At 43.2% G+C, this 19676-nt stretch overlaps 3 protein-coding genes across 3 annotated transcripts; all 3 read left to right on the forward strand.

Moving 5' to 3' along the window:
- Positions 1-575: 575 nt before the first annotated feature.
- LOC129629741 (protocadherin alpha-6-like) lies at positions 576-3020 on the forward strand. Its single transcript, XM_055549966.1, has one exon. It carries the CDS (start codon positions 576-578, stop codon positions 3018-3020), a length of 2445 nt encoding a protein of 814 aa, XP_055405941.1.
- Positions 3021-6672: 3652 nt separating this feature from the next.
- LOC129629839 (protocadherin alpha-7-like) lies at positions 6673-16778 on the forward strand. Its single transcript, XM_055550026.1, has 2 exons — positions 6673-9063; positions 16755-16778. Exons 1-2 carry the CDS (start codon positions 6673-6675, stop codon positions 16776-16778), a joined length of 2415 nt encoding a protein of 804 aa, XP_055406001.1.
- A 134-nt stretch (positions 16779-16912) lies between these two features.
- On the forward strand, positions 16913-19408 carry LOC129629890 (protocadherin alpha-9-like). Its single transcript, XM_055550130.1, has one exon. The coding sequence runs from the start codon at positions 16916-16918 to the stop codon at positions 19406-19408; it is 2493 nt and encodes an 830-aa protein (XP_055406105.1). The 5' UTR covers positions 16913-16915.
- The last annotated feature ends 268 nt before the right edge of the window (positions 19409-19676 follow it).

Below are 19676 nucleotides of genomic sequence, written 5' to 3' on the forward strand. Positions count from 1 at the left end.
CATTATTAGGAGCAGTTGATGTTCATTGAACAAAGAAAGAATGAAATTTGATCATCTATAAGGTCTTTAAAATTTGGGTAAAATTTGTTACTTTAAAATTACACTCTTTTATCAGAGCCAAATTTAATAGCATATCTTGTGACAGAAATATATGCACATGTTCTCTACACAAAATATGGAGGATAATTTGCACTTCTAATTCCCACTTAAACTTTCTAAACTGGTTGATACAGTTTTTACATTACTAGAAGGAAAGTTGTTTCACTCTGAATATTCTGAACCCTTACTCTAAACTAACAAGACAAATGAGATATTTGCAAACATGAGGAGATTTACTATAAAAGTAAGGCAAAAGACATATGTATGTATAATATATATAGCATGAATTCATTTCTTACCCTTTGGAGCCGCATGATGTCGCTGTCTACCATGAATACACGAGCTGCTATTCAAGTCCATTCCTCCCATTATTGCATCCTTCCAAGAGTGCTGAATGATGGCAGTCGCAGAAGAATTGAATTAACAGACTCGGGATCATACAATATTTCATCTTAATGCCTAGACAAGATTTCCTGATGGAAATAAACCAGCAAGTATTTGAAATGGTTATTACATCTGAAGGTCGACTGAGATCCCGGTGTTTGATGCTCTCGCTTCTGCTTCTTGCAGCCTGGGAAGCAGGGAGCGGCCAGGTCCACTACTCGGTCCCGGAGGAGGCCAAACACGGCACCTTCGTGGGTCGCATTGCCCAGGACCTGGGACTGGAGCTGGCGGAACTGGTTCCCCGCCTGTTTCGGGTGGCATCCAAAGGCCGCGGGGACCTTCTGGAGGTAAATCTGCAGAATGGCATTTTGTTTGTGAATTCTCGGATCGACCGGGAAGAGCTGTGCGGACGGAGCGTGGAGTGCAGCATCCACCTGGAGGTGATCGTGGACCGGCCGCTGCAGGTGTTCCATGTAGAGGTGGAGGTGAAGGACATTAACGACAACCCGCCTGTGTTCCCGGTAAAGGAACAAAGAGTGTTGATTTCCGAATCTAGGCTGCCAGACTCTTTGTTTCCACTAGAGGGCGCATCGGATGCAGATGTGGGGTCAAATTCTATTTTAACCTACAGACTCACTTCCAACGAAAATTTCGCACTGGATGTGAAAACAAACAGTGATGACAGTACACAAATTGGGCTCATGTTAAGGAAATCCTTGGACAGAGAGGAAGTGCCCGAACATAACTTACTCCTCATGGCCACTGACCAAGGCAAACCTGAGCTCACTGGCACTGTTCAGCTGCTGATTACTGTACTGGATGTGAATGACAATGCTCCCAGTTTTGGACAATCTGAATACGAAGTAAAAATCTTTGAAAACTCAGATAACGGAACAATAGTTATCCGAGTGAATGCTTCTGATAGGGATGAAGGAGCGAATGGGGAAATATCATATTCTTTTAATAATCTTGTTCCAGCCACTGTTAGTAACCAGTTTAGAATAGATGCGAATACTGGAGAAATAGTTATTCAAGGGAACTTAGATTTTGAAAATATGAATTTATACAAAATCCGTATTGAAGCGACGGACAAAGGCCACCCTCCCATGGCTGGTCATTGCACCGTTTTAGTGAAAGTCTTGGATAAAAATGATAACGTCCCTCAGATTGCTTTGACTTCCTTATCCTTGCCCGTCCGAGAGGATGCTCAATTAGGTACTGTCATAGCCCTAATTAGCGTGTCCGATCTGGACTCAGGTCCCAATGGGCAGGTGACCTGCTCTCTGACGCCCTATGTTCCCTTCAAACTGGTGTCCACCTTCAAGAATTACTATTCACTAGTGCTGGATAGCCCCGTGGACCGAGAAAACGTGGCTAACTATGAAGTGGTTGTGACTGCGAGGGACGGAGGCTCGCCTTCGCTGTCGGCAACGGCCAGCATGTCCGTGGAGGTGGCCGACGTGAACGACAATGCTCCCGCATTCGCGCAGCCTGAGTACACGGTGTTCGTGAAGGAGAACAACCCGCCCGGCTGCCACATCTTCACCGTGTCGGCGCGAGACGCCGACGCGCAGGAGAACGCGCTGGTGTCCTACTCGCTGGTGGAGCGGAGGGTGGGCGAGCGCGCGCTGTCGAGCTACGTGTCGGTGCACGCGGAGAGCGGCAAGGTGTACGCGCTGCAGCCGCTGGACCACGAGGAGCTGGAGCTGCTGCAGTTCCAGGTGAGCGCGCGCGACGCGGGCGTGCCGCCCCTGGGCAGCAACGTGACGCTGCAGGTGTTCGTGCTGGACGAGAACGACAACGCGCCCGCGCTGCTGCCGCCCGGGTCTGGCGGAGGACCCCACGCTGTGAGCCAGGTGGTGTCGAGGTCCGTGGGCACGGGCCACGTGGTGGCAAAGGTGCGCGCTGTGGACTCTGACTCGGGCTACAACGCGTGGCTGTCGTACGAGCTGCAGCCGGCGGCGGGTGGCGCAAGCAGCCCGTTCCGCGTGGGGCTGTACACCGGCGAGATTAGCACCACGCGCGCCCTGGACGAGGCGGACGCGCCGCGCCAGCGCCTGCTGGTGCTGGTGAAGGATCACGGCGAGCCGGCGCTGACGGCCACCGCCACCGTGCTGCTGTCGCTGGAAGACAGCGGCCAGGCGCCCAAGGCCTCTTCGCGGGCGTTGTCTGGTGAAGCTGGCACAGAAACGGCGTTCGTGGATGTGAATGTGTACCTGATCATCGCCATCTGCGCGGTGTCCAGCCTGTTGGTGCTTACACTGCTGCTGTACATGGCGCTGCGGTGCTCGGCGCCGCCCAGCGAGGGCGCGTGCGGGCCGGTGAAGCCCAGGCTGGTGTGCTCCAGCGCGGTGGGGAGCTGGTCTTTCTCTCAGGAGAGGCGGCAGAGGGTGTGCTCTGGGCAGGGGCCGCCCAAGACCGACCTCATGGCCTTCAGTCCCAGCCTACCAGCCTGTCCAGTAGTGGCGGATATGGGCGAGCATCAGGATTTAAAGGATGACTGTCTTTCCAAAGTAAGTCTGAGTTTTCATAATTAACAGTTGATTTTTAAAACTGTTTTCATTATTTTCCTTGGGTTTATGTTTAAATTTTCCTATTTCAACAAACTGAGTAATTTTGCATTATATACATCTTTTCTTCTTCGTTAATTATTATAATCTCTTTGGTTTTTTAAACTTGAGTAGAGTGGAATCAGACATTATTAAAACATCATTCTACATGTCCAGATTTTTGTCTCAAAACTCAAAATTTCCTTAGATAACCATTTGTGATACATTAAAAAATGCATTGGTAGTATTTTTCCTTATTAATATTGTAGACTTTGATTACTTTGCATTTGAACTTCAGGAGAGTTATTTCACACTCATTTTAATTGATATATTATTTCAACATCACTTTATTATAGTTTTATCCTTCAGCTTCCTTCTTCCTTCCTTTCCTTTTTGTCTCTCTCTTCTTTGATGCTTCTGCTTAGCCAACACTTTTGATTATCCACTTTGTTTAATGACTGTCTTCATCGTATCTTAAATCTATATTCCTTTTTGGGCCTGGTGATTCCAAGAGTCTGTAGTGCTCATTTACTGTTGGCCTTTTAAACTATTTAGAGACAAAGTACATAATAATAGTTATCCTGATAACTAATATTCTTCTTTTAAAATTTTTATTTATTTATTGCCTTGCTGGATCTTCATTACTGTGTGGGTTTTTCTCTAGTTTTGGGGAGCAAGGGTGACTCTCTAGCTGTGGAGCATGGGCTTCTCATTGTAGAGGTTTCTTTTGTTGCAGATCACAGGTTCTAGAGCTGGTGGGCTCAGTATTTGCAGCTCCCGGACTCTAGTGCACAGGCTCAATAGTAGTGGTTCATGGGCTTAATTGCTCTGGGCATGTGGGATCTTCCTGAATCAGGGACTGAACCCATGTCTCCTGCTTTAGCAGGCAGATTCTTTACCTCTGAGCCTCCAGTGAGGCCCAGAATACTTCTGATTGGGATGAAAAAGTGAATGGGGAAATTTCACACTCTTTCAACTACCATGTGATACCCATGTTATTGCTCAGCTTATCAGGGATCCAAATATTTGACAATAATTTAATAGAATGTGGAATTTGACCAAGTAAATTCATGTAAAATGTGCACTGAGTTCTCAGACACTGAAAACCTGGTATTTATGTTTGACTTTTATTTGGTGGGCTCCTTTTCATGGAGAGTTTCTTTCTTCTAATTTAATGCTTTCATTATTCATTCTGTATTATGATTTAAAGTATTCACCATTTCTCTACATGCAAGAAATGGATAGTAGTGTTAATTTTTGTAAGTTTTGAAAATGATGCTGTGCCAAGAATCATTGAGTTAACAAGACCCAGCCCCTGGCTTCAAGAAGTTGGTAGAAAAATAAAGATATCTGTCATACATATATATGATCATCTTAGAAGGCTGAATATTATAACAGGTACAAGAAATGTAAATCACTCTGAGTGGATTAAACAGAAATAAAATAGACATTTCTCCAAAGAAGACATACAGATGGCTAACAAACACATGAAAAGATGCTCAACATCACTTATTATCAGAGAAATGCAAATCAAAACCACTATGAGATACCATGTCACACCAGTCAGAATGGCTGCGATCCAAAGTCTACAAGTAATAAATGCTGGAGAGGGTGTGGAGAAAAGGGAACCCTCTTACACTGTTGGTGGGAATGCAAACTAGTACAGCCACTATGGAGAACAGTGTGGAGATTCCTTAAAAAACTGGAAATAGACCTGCCTTATGATCCAGCAATCCCACTGCTGGGCATACGCACTGAGGAAACCAGAAGGGAAAGACACACGTGTACGCCAATGTTCATCGCAGCACTGTTTATAATAGCCAGGGCATGGAAGCAACCTAGATGTCCATCAGCAGATGAATGGATAAGAAAGCTATGGTACATATATACAATGGAGTATTACTCAGCCATTAAAAAGAATACATTTGAATCAGTTCTAATGAGGTGGATGAAACTGGAGCCTATTATACAGAGTGAAGTAAGCCAGAAAGAAAAACACCAATACAGTATACTAATGCATATATATGGAATTTAGAAAGATGGTAACAATAACCCTGTGTACGAGACAGCAAAAGAGACACTGATGTATAGAACAGTCTTATGGACTCTGTGAGAGAGGGAGAGGGTGGGAAGATTTGGGAGAATGGCATTGAAACATGTAAAATATCATGTATGAAACGAGTTGCCAGTCCAGGTTCGATGCACGATACTGGATGCTTGGGGCTGGTGCACTGGGATGACCCAGAGGGATGGAATGGGGAGGGAGGAGGGTTCAGGATGGGGAACACATGTATACCTGTTTCGGATTCATTTTGATATTTGGCAAAACTAATACAATTATGTAAAGTTTAAAAATAAAATAAAATTAAAAAAAAAAAAGAAGAAGCCCTTCAAGAGGTATGATATTTTTAGCAGTTTGTAAATGGAAAAGTTTCCTTTGAGAGAATACTGAGTATAATAGGTATTCTTGGGAACAGAGGAACTTAAAGAAATGAGTACATACAAAATCCCAAATGTGCCTGGACACAGAGTCTATAATAGTCTATTTTGGTTAAAACATATGGTTCCCATAGGAAAGAGTATGCGATAAAGCAGGAAAAGTAATGTGAGAAAAATTTCTTGGATAATTTGAGTACTTCACTAAGAAATTTTGACTCACCTCTCGTTATTTGAAAGCTATAAAAAATGTGAATCAATAGGAATAAAAGGTGTTTTTCACTAAGATGACTGCCAGGATTAAGAAAAGGATAAAGGAGTTGTGACAAGATGAAACAATAAGAAGCTATTGCAATAATTCAGGACAGCAACAATATTTAAAACCCATTTAGGCACAGGTAAAACTTGGAAAGCTTTAGAATACAGATGTTAATTATTTTACTTGCATTGGGAACATAGGGGTGAAATACTAAAAAAAAAAACCTCACTCTGTTAAGTAGAAGTAAAAAGGATAAAACACCGCAAGCTTGATTAAAGTCTGCTTTCTTAAGAAAAGAATGTGGATTATTTCCTTATATTCCTTGCTTCCCCAAACAAACAACCTTTCTAAGTTTTTCTTCCATTAGATTCTTGAGATCCTGGGTCCCTAGAGAGACCAGGAATTTTCTTAAAATAAATTGAATTTTATTTCAGAAAAATTGAATTTTCTGAACTGTGAACTAAGGATTTTAAAATTTAGTATTGCTAACATAATTCAATTTGTCACTAATATTTTCATCCTAATTTTAAACGTTTTGTAAAGAACATATTTTCAAGGCATGAGGAAGCCACAATTATGGTCATATTAAATATTAGGCACATAAATCTTCTAATAAAGCCTTAAGCAAGCATGAGAAATATGGTCCTACACTTTAAGAAAAATAAAGAAAAATTCAGAGGTTGAAATAAAACCTCGTGTCCTAATAATACAAAGCTGATTTTTTAATTCGTGCTTACTATTTGGGCCACATGATGTCGCTCTTTACTGTGAAATTCTCTCAGTTCAACACAGAATTAAGTCACATTGTAAAGAGTCTCCACTCTGTTTTAATATTCGGAGGTTGAACAATGGTGAACACATCATGAAAATAAAGAGGGGATAAGAAGATTCCTCTAAATTTTGGAACAAGATACACTGATTGGAAGAAAATCCCAATAATTTGAGATGTACTCAAATCTAGGTGACTTGGGGAACCGGCAGCTACTGCTATATTTTATAATTCTCTCGATCTGGAAGACAGCAAGTGGCCAGGTCCGCTACTCGGTCTTGGAAGAAGCCAAACACGGCACCTTCGTGGGCCGAATCGCCCAGGACCTGGGACTGGAGTTGGAGGAGCTGGTGCCGCGCCTGTTTCGGGTGGCGTCTAAAGACCTCGGGGACCTTCTGGAGGTAAATCTGCAGAATGGCATTTTGTTTGTGAATTCTCGGATCGACCGGGAGGAGCTGTGCGGGCGGAGCGCGGAGTGCAGCATCCACTTGGAGGTGATCGTGGACCGGCCGCTGCAGGTGTTCCATGTGGAGGTGGAGGTGAAGGACATTAACGACAATCCTCCTGTATTCCTGGGGACACAAAAGAATCTGTTTATCGCTGAATCCAGGCCGCTTGACTCTCGGTTTCCACTAGAGGGCGCCTCCGACGCAGATATCGGGGAGAACGCTCTGTTGACTTACAGGCTGAGCTCCAGTGAGTACTTCTCTCTGGAGGTACCAACCACCGACCAACAGGTAAAACCTCTCAGTCTTGTGTTACGCAAACCTTTAGACAGGGAAGAATCTCCGGAACTTCATTTAGTGCTCACGGCCACTGACAGAGGCAAACCTGAGCTGACTGGCACCGTTCAGTTACTCATCAATGTGCTAGACGTCAATGACAACACTCCAGTTTTTGATAGAACACTCTATGCTGTGAAATTAGCAGAAAACGTCCCTAATGGAACGTTGGTAATTAAACTTAACGCCTCAGATGTAGACGAAGGCTTGAATGCGGATATTATTTATTCATTCTCTAGTGATGCTTCTCCTGATATAAAATTTAAGTTCTACATAGACCCTGTAAGTGGGGAAATTACAGTTACAGGACACATCGATTTTGAAGAAAGAAAAACCTACAAAATCCGAGTAGAGGCGACTGATAAAGGCTACCCACCCCTGACTGGTCACTGTACAGTTCTCGTGGAAGTTTTGGACGCTAATGACAATCCTCCAGTGTTGACAGTCACTTCCCTGTCCCTTCCTATCTCAGAGAATGCTCAGCCAGGCACAGTTATCACCTTGATTAACGTGTCTGACCGAGATTCTGGAGCAAATGGACAGGTGACCTGTTCTCTGACGCCTCATGTCCCCTTCAAGCTAGTGTCCACCTTCAAGAATTACTATTCGCTGGTCCTGGATAGTGCCTTGGATCGTGAGAGCGTAGCGAACTATGAAGTAGTAGTGACTGCGAGGGATGGGGGCTCGCCTTCACTGTCGGCCACGGCCAGCGTGTCCGTGGAGGTGGCTGACGTGAACGACAACGCGCCCACGTTCGCGCAGCCCGAGTACACGGTGTTCGTGAAGGAGAACAACCCGCCCGGCTGCCACATCTTCACCGTGTCGGCGCAAGACGCGGACGCTCAGGAGAACGCACTGGTGTCCTACTCGCTGGTGGAGCGACGGGTGGGCGAGCGCGCGCTGTCGAGCTACGTGTCGGTGCACGCAGAGAGCGGCAAGGTGTACGCGCTGCAGCCGCTGGACCACGAGGAGCTGGAGCTGCTGCAGTTCCAGGTGAGCGCGCGCGACGCGGGCGTGCCGCCCCTGGGCAGCAACGTGACGCTGCAGGTGTTCGTGCTGGACGAGAACGACAACGCGCCCGCGCTGCTGCCGCCCGGGTCTGGCGGAGGACCCAGCGCGCTGAGCCAAGTGGTGTCGAGGTCCGTGGGCGCGGGCCACGTGGTGGCGAAGGTGCGCGCGGTGGACGCAGACTCGGGCTACAACGCGTGGCTGTCGTACGAGCTGCAGCCGGCGGCGGGTGGCGCAAGCAGCCCGTTCCGCATGGGGCTGTACACCGGCGAGATTAGCACCACGCGCGCCCTGGACGAGGCGGACGCGCCGCGCCAGCACCTGCTGGTGCTGGTGAAGGACCACGGCGAGCCGGCGCTGACGGCCACGGCTACCGTGCTGCTGTCGCTGGAGGACAGCGGCCAGGCGCCCAAGGCCTCTTCGCGGGCGTTGTCTGGTGCAGCCGGCGCAGAGACGGCGTTAGTGGATGTGAACGTGTACCTGATCATCGGCATCTGCGCGGTGTCCAGCCTGTTGGTGCTCACGCTGCTGCTGTACACGGCGCTGCGGTGCTCGGCGCCGCCCAGCGAGGGCGCGTGCGGGCCGGTGAAGCCCAGGCTGGTGTGCTCCAGCGCGGTGGAGAGCTGGTCTTACTCGCAGGAGAGGCGACAGAGGGTGTGCTCTGGGGAGGGGCCGCCCAAGACCGACCTCATGGCCTTCAGCCCCAGCCTGCCTCCATTCCCAGGTGCTGAAGCCATAGGCAAACAGCAAGACTTAAATGTTGATCATTGCACGGAAGTAAGTCTATTTACATTTATATTATAATTATTTACAATGAAATTTCATATTTACTTTAAAACTATTTCATATATTTTCTTTTTAAAATGTATTGCAAATTTCACAGTTCTATATTCAAACATTATTGTGGTTTATAAATATCTACAATTAATCGTTAGTTTCCCCAGATTTATTGAGAAATAGTTGTTGTATAACATTCCCCATAAGGTGTAAAAGATGATAATTTTATATACATGTATATAGTAAATTTAGTTGCAATTTCTCAGTGCTATCAGACATTATTAACTATTTCCCCAAGTTAGATTTCTGGTCAAATTAAAATTTTCCTTGGATGAATTTCTTATTAGATATGATTTTATCCTTTGTAATACCTCACTTTATGAACACTAAGAACATCCAGTGTATATGTATTCCTCCACATAGCATTTATTTTTCATGATTACATATTGTGTGTACTTTTTAACCTTCACATAGTATGTTCTGATAATATTGAAGTATTTTTTGGTGATTAGTTTTAATTTACTCACTTAAGATCAGAGTCCATACATTTTATTTCATTTTCTTCTCTTTCTTACTGTTGGTATATAGATATACAGATATATCTACAACTCTATATGTACTATTTTCAACCCGGGTCTCCCATATTTGGGGTTATTCTTTACTGTGTGAGCCACCAGGGAAACCTGTATTTATATAGAGTTTCTCTATTGGTATATCAAGCAGTTTAGTTATGTTGTTTTTCAGTTGCTAAGTCATGTGCAACTCTGCAACCTCATGAATTGCAGCACACCAGGCTTCCCTGTCCTTCATTATCTCTGGGAGTTTGCTCTAACTCCTGTCCATTGAGTCAGTGATGCTATCCAGCCATCTCATACTTTGTTGTCCCTTTCTCCTCTTGCCCTCAATCTTTCCCAGCATCAGGGTCTTTTCGAATGAGTCAGCTCTTTGGCTCTTTGCATCAGGTGCCCAAATATTGGAGCTTCAACATCAGTCCTTCCAATGAATATTCAGGGTTTATTTCCTTTAGGATTGACTGGTTTGATCTCCTTGCTGTCTAAGGGATTCTCAAGAGTTTTCTCTAGCACCACAATTTGAAAGCATCAATTCTTCCACATTCAGCCTTCTTCATGGTCTAACTCTCACATGCATACATGACTACTGAGAAAACCATAGCTTTGATTATCTGGACCTTTGTTGGCAAAGTGACATCTTTGCTTTTTCATACACTGTCTAGCTTTGTAATAGCTTTCCTTCCAAGGAGCAAGTGTCTTTTAGTTTAATGGCTACAGTCACCATCCAGAGTGAATTTAGAGCCCAAGAAAATAAAATCTGTCACTATTTCCACATGGCTATTTGCCATGAAGTGATGGAACAGGATACCATGATCTTAGTTTTTTGAATGTTGAGTTTTAAGCCAGACTTTTCATTCTCCACTTTCACCCTCATCAAGAGGCTCTTTAGTTCCTCTTCGCTTTCTGTCATTAGAGTAATGTCGTCTGCATATCTGACTTTAGTTATCAGTTCAGTTCAGTCGTGTCTGACTCTTTGTGACCCCATGAATCACAGCACACCAGACCTCCCTGTCCATCACCGACTCCCGGAGTTCACTCAGACTCACGTCCATCGAGTCAGTGATGCCATCCAGCCATCTCATCCTCTGTCGTCCCCTTCTCCTCCTGCCCCCAATCCCTCCCAGCATCAGAGTCTTTTCCAATGAGTCAACTCTTTGCATGAGGTGGCCAAAGTACTGGCGTTTCAGCTTTAGCATCATTCCTGCCAAAGAAATCCCAGGGCTGATCTCCTTCAGAATGGACTGGTTGGATCTCCTTGCAGTCCAAGGGACTCTCAAGAGTCTTCTCCAACACCACACTTCAAAAGCATCAATTCTTCGGTGCTCAGCCTTCTTCACAGTCCAACTCTCATATCCATACATGACCACTGGAAAAACCATAGCCTTGACTAGATGGACTTTTGTTGGCAAAGAAATATCTCTGCTTTTCAATATGCTATCTAGGTTGGACATAACTTTCCTTCCAAGGAGTAAGTGTCTTTTAATTTCATGGCTGCAGTCACCATCTGCAGTGATTTGGGAGCCCAGAAAAATAAAGTCTGACACTGTTTCCCCATCTATTTCCCATGAAGTGATGGGACTGGATGCCATGATCTTTGTTTTCTGAATGTTGAGCTTTAAGCCAACTTTTTCACTCTCCACTTTCACTTTCATCAAGAGGCTTTTGAGTTCCTCTTCACTTTTCTGCCATAAGGGTGGTGTCATCTGCATATCTGAGGTTATTGATATTTCTCCCAGCAATCTTGATTCCAGCTTGCACTTCTTCCAGTCCAGCGTTTCTCACGATGTACTCTGCATATAAGTTAAATAAGCAGGGTGACAATATACAGCCTTGACGTACTCCTTTTCTTATTTGGAACCAGTCTGTTGTTCCATGTCCAGTTCTAACTGTTGCTTCCTGACCTGCATACAAATTTCTCAAGAGGCAGGTCAGGTGGTCTGGTATTCCCATCTCTTTCAGAATTTTCCACAGTTTACTGTGATCCACACAGTCAAAGGCTTTGGCATAGTCAATAAAGCAGAAATAGATGTTTTTCTGGAACTCTCTTGCTTTTTCGATGATCCAGCGGATGTTGGCAATTTGATCTCTGGTTCCTCTGCCTTTTCTAAATCCAGCTTGAACATCAGGAAGTTCACGGTTCACATATTGCTGAAGACTGGCTTGGAGAATTTTGAGCATTACTTTACTAGCATGTGAGATGAGTGCAATTGTGCGGTAGTTTGAGGATTCTTGGGCATTGCCTTTCTTTGGCATTGGAATGAAAACTGACCTTTTCCAGTCCTGTGGCCACTGCTGGGTTTTCCAAATTTGCTGGCATATTGAGTGCAGCACTTTCACAGCATCATCTTTCAGAATTTGAAATAGCTCAACTGGAATTCCATCACCTCCACTAGCTTTGTTCATAGTGATGCTTTCTAAGGCCCACTTGACTTCACATTCCAGGATGTCTGGCTCTAGGTCAGTGGTCATACCATCGTGATTATCTGGGTCATGAAGATCTTTTTTGTACAGTTCTTCTGTGTATTCTTGCCACCTCTTCTTGATATCTTCTGCTTCTGTTAGGTCCATACCATTTCTGTCCTTTATCAAGCCCATCTTTGCATGAAATAATTTCTTCTCAAAATTTAAATGTTTTCATCCTATATTTATTATAGACCAGAAGTTATCAAAATAACAACAATACAAATACAAAACAGGTAATACAAAACAGGAATATTAAAAATAGAAACTATCAGGTTATTCCTTGTAGGTCCAATGTTTAGAACTCAGTGCTTTCACTACTGGAGACCCAAGTTTGTCAATCCCTAATAGGAGGAATAAGAATCTGCAAACTACTCAGCCAAACAAAGAAAAAATCCCCAAGGAGAAAATACACAAAAAACTCACAATACAATATCCTCTCAATACAATATCAAATAGATCATTTTACCATTTCAAGATATGTACTTTACTATCAGATAATTTTTGTCATGTCAATCATTTAATATGTTTTGAGGATGTAAGTATAGTAAATAATTGCTTTTAGACTGATAAAAATCTACTTAACTCTAATTATTAATATTGAATAAAATACTATCAGCCCTTTGTAGATGAGTTGGAGTAGTGTGGAAAAATATTTTGCATTGATTTTTATTTTCTATATGACTTAGAAAAATATTTTGAATAGAAGAAGTATGTATTAATGCCATTCTTGGTGACCAACTGATAAATTTATAAATTTTCATTACATAGAATATGCAGATGTTGCTGCTGCTGCTGCAAAGTCGATTCAGTCATGTCCAACTCTGTGCCACCCCATAGACGGCAGCCCACCAGGCTCCCCCGTCCCTGGGATTCTCCAGGCAAGAACACTGGAGTGGGCTGCCATTTCCTTCTCCAATGCATGAAAGTGAAAAGTGAAAGTGAAGTCACTCAGTCATGTCCAACTCTTAGCGACCCCATAGACTGCAGCCTACCAGGCTCCTCCATCCATGGGATTTTCCAGGCAAGAGTACTGGAGTGGGGTGCCATTGCCTTCTCTAATGCAGATGTTAGGACCCATTAATTCAAGTAAAGATTTTTAGTGTTATAGAGTAAAATTTTGAAAGTCCAAGAAAGTTTATTAGTTTGCCATTTCATTTTTTCATTATTTTTCTGCTTCTTGTCTTTTAAAAATATTTTTTATTATAACTCTTTGACCTGCCTTGATGTTAATCAGACAGCCATAGATTTTGAGCATCTTCCTTTGGAGAAAATGGGGGAATTTAATGGAATAGAATGAAGGGTTTCTGGTATTCTCAATTCTTACAACTTGTTATTAACATATTTCTTCATCTTATTATCAGTTATGGTCAGCAATATAATAATTTGTGATCTCATGTTATTTCCTTTGATCAATTGTAAGTAATCTGAAATATTACTTACAATTAATAATTAATAAATAATTAATAAAATAAGTGTTATTTTGCAGTTTATTTTATATTTCTTACAATGCCATCACTGCCTATATTTGGTTATTAAAAGTACATGACATAAAAGGAATAATTTTAATTTTAGTCTTTAACTTAAATGGCTGTGTATTGTTATATATGCTTATTTTTATTGTACTGCTTGAGTCAAGTATGGAGTTCTTTTTTTTTGTTTTTATTTTATTTTATTTTTAAACTTTACATAATTGTATTAGTTTTGCCAAATATCAAAATGAATCCACCACAGGTATACATGTGTTCCCCATCCTGAACCCTCCTCCCTCCTCCCTCCCCATTCCATCCCTCTGGGTCGTCCCAGTGCACCAGCCCCAAGCATCCAGTATCGTGCATCGAACCTGGACTGGCAACTCATTTCATACATGATATTTTACAAGTTTCAATGCCATTCTCCCAAATCTTCCCACCCTCTCCCTCTCTCACAGAGTCCACTTTGTGAAAGTGATGGTACTCTTAGATTTCCTATTCCAAGCTTATCTGATTCTCAGGTATAACTTTAATCACTCAATTCTCCTCCTAACTGTTTGTTTTTTAAGAATCCCTTAATTAGAAACAAAGACTGTTTCCACCACCTACCATTTACTTGACACCTCTCATAATTTCAATCGTTTTAGTTCTGTGTTCCTCCAACTCTCTAATTGGTATTTGAATTTCAATTTGGAAGTATGCCTATCACAAAGAGGGAGTCAAAATCTATATCTGTATTTTAATACTTTTCATTATTTTATCAATGCAGAGCTTTTAGCTATTAAATATTTCTTAAATAAAAGGCACCAGAGCTCAGTTATTAAATACTGTGAACCCTGAAGCATCCTGTATCAAAATTTCATCTCTATGAATTTTCCTTCATATAACATTTATTAAAGCATCTGTTATTTCAATTCCTTGGTTTCACACCCTATGAATGATGAATGAGTCCTAGTGCATAGAATTTTTGTATCAAATAAGTAAATATTTATAAAATTGCTTATAAAACTATGGCAAGTACTATGTGCATAAGAAAATCTGATTACTATTATTGAAAAGTACAAGGAGTTCATATTTGGAAATGGAAAAACTAAAATATTTGAGAGTCATTATGACCTTCCATATTACTCTTATGTAAAAATCATCTTTTGTGAAGTTATTTTCAGATTAACCTAGAATGTCTCAATGCTTTGAATTCTTTGGGGTAGAATAAAAAATTCATCTAAAAGTCAGTTGTTACAGGTTTTGGAAAGTCCAATTAGCACTCTGGGTATAGAAAATCTTTTTGGATCTAGAAAGTTATTTAGATAAAACCTCCTTAGGGAAAGTCTAGACAATCTTGTGTGGACAGTGATGTATTTTTCTATGCTTATAAATTGCTTCAAATCAGAAGTCTGAGAATGTGTTTGAAATCTTTGTTCTTTTCCATTAGTAGTGTTTCCTTTTCCTTAAAAAGAAATACACAATATGTCTTATTGACGATTTAAAAATTAGTAGTACTTACTTCCTACTAACTAAGGAAGTAAGCCTTATATATAGAGTGTTATAGAATAACTTTTAAAATACAGCTATTTATCTTCATTAAACATTAATAGATCTTTAGAAATCTTTGGAGGATTCCAAGACCATGACATGCCAGAAACCACTGAATTATGAAAACCCAGCCTCTGACTTTGAAAAGCTTGAGATAAAAAACACATGAGTCATACAAGTTAAAAGAAGATATTAAAACAGGTATAAAAGTGGGGCTGCAGTTGAAAGAAAATCATTCCTTGTTTGCATTTTTAAAGGAACACTTGGAAGGGTCATTGTGTTTTCAAATGAGTAAATTTCCCCTGAACACTTCTGTGAAAGAGAAAATTAAGCAAACTTGAAGACACCCACAGGCCTCAGTTGACTGAAAACTTGGAATAATCCATTTTGATGAAAACATATGGTTCACATAAAATAAAGGCAAAAAAGTGATATGAAAATCTCTTAATTTTGAGTACTAGACTAAGTCACTTTGAGTAGTAGATTAAGAAATTTGGATTCTTCAGAAGTTAGTTGGGAGCTAGCAAAAGATTTTAAGCAAAGAAGTCAACATCGTATTTCAAAAGTTTGGATGGAAAGAACATCTAGGAAGCTACTACAATAATCAAGCATAACAGCATAGGTAAAAATGTTTCTTAGCTTGCTGTAGAAATATGAAAGAAAAGATATATAGAAGCATCAGTGGCACCATAAACTGATAATTTTTCCTCTACCAATTAAACTTTAAAAAAATTTATATTGGAGTATAGTTGACTTATGCTTTTACTCTTGAGAGGCGCTAAAATCTAGATGTGAGTAATCTATTTGCTGTTTGAAATGAGAGCAGAATTCACAAGTGAACTTTCCTTGTTAAGTATATACTAAGAAGGAAGAATCGCAAGCATAGCTTCAAAACTGGAAACTGGCCTAAGTACTAAAGATGAACAATAATGAAATTAAAATATATTATGAAAAGATAGGATATAAACTATATTGGGGATTTTTAAAAAATATTCATAAATATTAAGGCTTGGAAAAATTGAATTATATAGATATAGGCATGCAACACATTTATGGAAACAAGTTATATAATTTCTAATAAAAATATAAAATAGTATCTTGGTACACAATATAGTAAAGCAAATTCTGTTCTCATTTTACATATATTCAATTCATAAAATTACTTAAGAAAATACCCAGTTAATTGCTCAATTTCCTAAATTATTTTTTCAGACATGTGAGAGTTTCTTTCTCAATGGTAGAGTTTCCTAGAGACCCTGGAAATAGTCACCAAAATCTTATAGACAAAACCCTAAATCTATAAATGTGGAAGATCCTGAATTACAAGATGAAAGAATCTTCCACTTTAAAATTCCTGGTTGTTCAATCATTTTTATTTTTACTTCATTTCTGTGATTATTTTAAAATTGTGTGGAATGTTTTCTCAGATGACAAAAGTTCACAATTTTGGTTTATACTAAACTTTTAGAGGTACTTAATTTGCTAGAATGCCTCCAACAAGACACAAATACTGTTCTCTATTTAATGATTAATAAAAAATTCAGAGAAGGAAGTAAAATTTCTCAGGATAAGGTAAAATGTTCAGCCATGGAGTATGTACTTACTTCTTGGGCCACGTGATGTCACTCTCCGCCGAGAAATTCTCTGATCCAAGGCGACAGCCATCTTTGAGGCTTAGGAAATATGCTAGAGTCTTTTATAGTTTCCTAGTGCAGAACGATGACGAACACAGCAGGATGGAACTGACGGAATCAGAAGATTTCCCTTAATATTGAGAAATTTTTCGCTAAGAGGAAATAAGCTCGACTATTTGAAATGCTGTGCGCAAGTCAAGGCAAACAAGGGAACCGGAATCTACTACTGCTGTTTGTCACCCTCGCAGCCTGGGAGACAGGGAGTGGCCAGGTTCGTTATTCAGTTATGGAGGAGGCCAAACACGGCACCTTCGTGGGCCACATCGCCCAGGACCTAAGGCTGGAGCTGCAAGAGCTGGTGCCCCGCTTGTTCCAGTTGGATTCCAAAGGTCTTGGGGATCTTCTGGAGGTAAATCTGCAGAATGGCATTTTGTTTGTGAATTCTCGGATCGACCGGGAGGAGCTGTGCGGGCGGAGCGCGGAGTGCAGCATCCACTTGGAGGTGATCGTGGACCGGCCGCTGCAGGTGTTCCATGTGGAGGTGGAGGTGAAGGACATTAACGACAATCCTCCTGTATTCCTGGGGACACAAAAGAATCTGTTTATCGCTGAATCCAGGCCGCTTGACTCTCGGTTTCCACTAGAGGGCGCCTCCGACGCAGATATCGGGGAGAACGCTCTGTTGACTTACAGGCTGAGCTCCAGTGAGTACTTCTCTCTGGAGGTACCAACCACCGACCAACAGGTAAAACCTCTCAGTCTTGTGTTACGCAAACCTTTAGACAGGGAAGAATCTCCGGAACTTCATTTAGTGCTCACGGCCACTGACAGAGGCAAACCTGAGCTGACTGGCACCGTTCAGTTACTCATCAATGTGCTAGACGTCAATGACAACACTCCAGTTTTTGATAGAACACTCTATGCTGTGAAATTAGCAGAAAACGTCCCTAATGGAACGTTGGTAATTAAACTTAATGCCTCAGATGTAGACGAAGGCTTGAATGCGGATATTATTTATTCATTCTCTAGTGACGCTTCTCCTGATATAAAATTTAAGTTCTACATAGACCCTGTAAGTGGGGAAATTACAGTTACAGGACGCATCGATTTTGAAGAAAGAAAAACCTACAAAATCCGAGTAGAGGCGACTGATAAAGGCTACCCACCCCTGACTGGTCACTGTACAGTTCTCGTGGAAGTTTTGGATACTAATGACAATGCTCCTAAGTTGACTATCAAAACTCTCTGGCTCCCGGTCAAAGAGGATGCACAGCTGGGGACAATCATCGCCCTGATCAGTGTGATTGACGGAGATGAAGGTGAAAATGGACAGGTGACCTGTTCTCTGACGCCTCATGTCCCCTTCAAGCTAGTGTCCACCTTCAAGAATTACTATTCGCTGGTCCTGGATAGTGCCTTGGATCGTGAGAGCGTAGCGAACTATGAAGTAGTGGTGACCGCGAGGGACGGGGGCTCACCTCCGTTGTCGGCCAAGGCCAGCGTGTCCGTGGAGGTGGCTGACGTGAACGACAACGCGCCCGCGTTCCCGCAGCCCGAGTACACGGTGTTCGTGAAGGAGAACAACTCGCCCGGCTGCCACATCTTCACGGTGTCGGCTCGGGACGCGGACGCGCAGGAGAACGCGCTGGTGTCCTACTCGCTGGTGGAGCGGAGGGTGGGCGACCGCGCGCTGTCGAGCTACGTGTCGGTGCACGCGGAGAGCGGCAAAGTGTACGCGCTGCAGCCGCTGGACCACGAGGAGCTGGAGCTGCTGCAGTTCCAGGTGAGCGCGCGCGACGCGGGCGTGCCGCCCCTGGGCAGCAACGTGACGCTGCAGGTGTTCGTGCTGGACGAGAACGACAACGCGCCTGCGCTGCTGCCGCCTGGGCCAGGCGGAGGACCCAGCGCGGTGAGCCAAGTGGTATCCAGGTCCGTGGACGCGGGCCACGTGGTGGCGAAGGTGCGCGCGGTGGACGCGGACTCGGGCTACAACGCGTGGCTGTCGTACGAGCTGCAGCCGGCGGCGGGTGGCGCACGCAGCCCGTTCCGCGTGGGGCTGTACACCGGCGAGATCAGCACCACGCGCGCCCTGGACGAGGCGGACGCGCCGCGCCAGAGCCTGCTGGTGCTGGTGAAGGACCACGGCGAGCCGGCGCTGACGGCCACGGCCACCGTGCTGCTATCGCTGGAGGACAGCGGCCAGGCGCCCAAGGCCTCTTCGCGGGCGTTGTCTGGTGCAGCCGGCGCAGAGACGGCGTTAGTGGATGTGAACGTGTACCTGATCATCGCCATCTGCGCGGTGTCCAGCCTGTTGGTGCTTACACTGCTGCTGTACATGGCGCTGCGGTGCTCGGCGCCGCCCAGTGAAGGCGTGTGCGGGCCGGTGAAGCCCAGGCTGGTGTGCTCCAGCGCTGTGGGAAGCTGGTCTTACTCGCAGGAGAGGCGACAGAGGGTGTGCTCTGGGGAGGGGCCGCCCAAGACCGACCTCATGGCCTTCAGCCCCAGCCTACCTCCGTGTCCTGGATCTGTAGCCAATGATCCACAGGCTTCTTTGGACTCCTCTGGTAAGGTGGGTCATTCAATATTTTATTTGTTCATTTTTGTATTCCATCTTGAAAAATATCTTAATTATCTTCTAAGGCATATTAGAATGGTTTTCATCCATTTATCCTAGTTCTGCCAGGATGTTTAAATTTATTTGCAGAAAGTGAATACCTTTATTTACTTTTTTGAGTTTTTTTGTTTGTACTTTAATAGAGAATTATTATAAACCATGCATTAAACAGATATTTATTGGGACTGAATTCATTTTATTTAGAACCTGTTCTGGGTATATTGAATTCCTGATCCATTGTTGCCACCTTAGCTGAAGACTACTAGGTGTAAACAGATTTAGTCATTACACTTTAAGTAAATGGCAACACCATTCTAAACTATGCATG

This window comes from Bubalus kerabau, chromosome 1 (assembly GCF_029407905.1).
Source record: "Bubalus kerabau isolate K-KA32 ecotype Philippines breed swamp buffalo chromosome 1, PCC_UOA_SB_1v2, whole genome shotgun sequence".
In the NCBI taxonomy this organism is placed as follows: domain Eukaryota; kingdom Metazoa; phylum Chordata; class Mammalia; order Artiodactyla; family Bovidae; genus Bubalus; species Bubalus kerabau.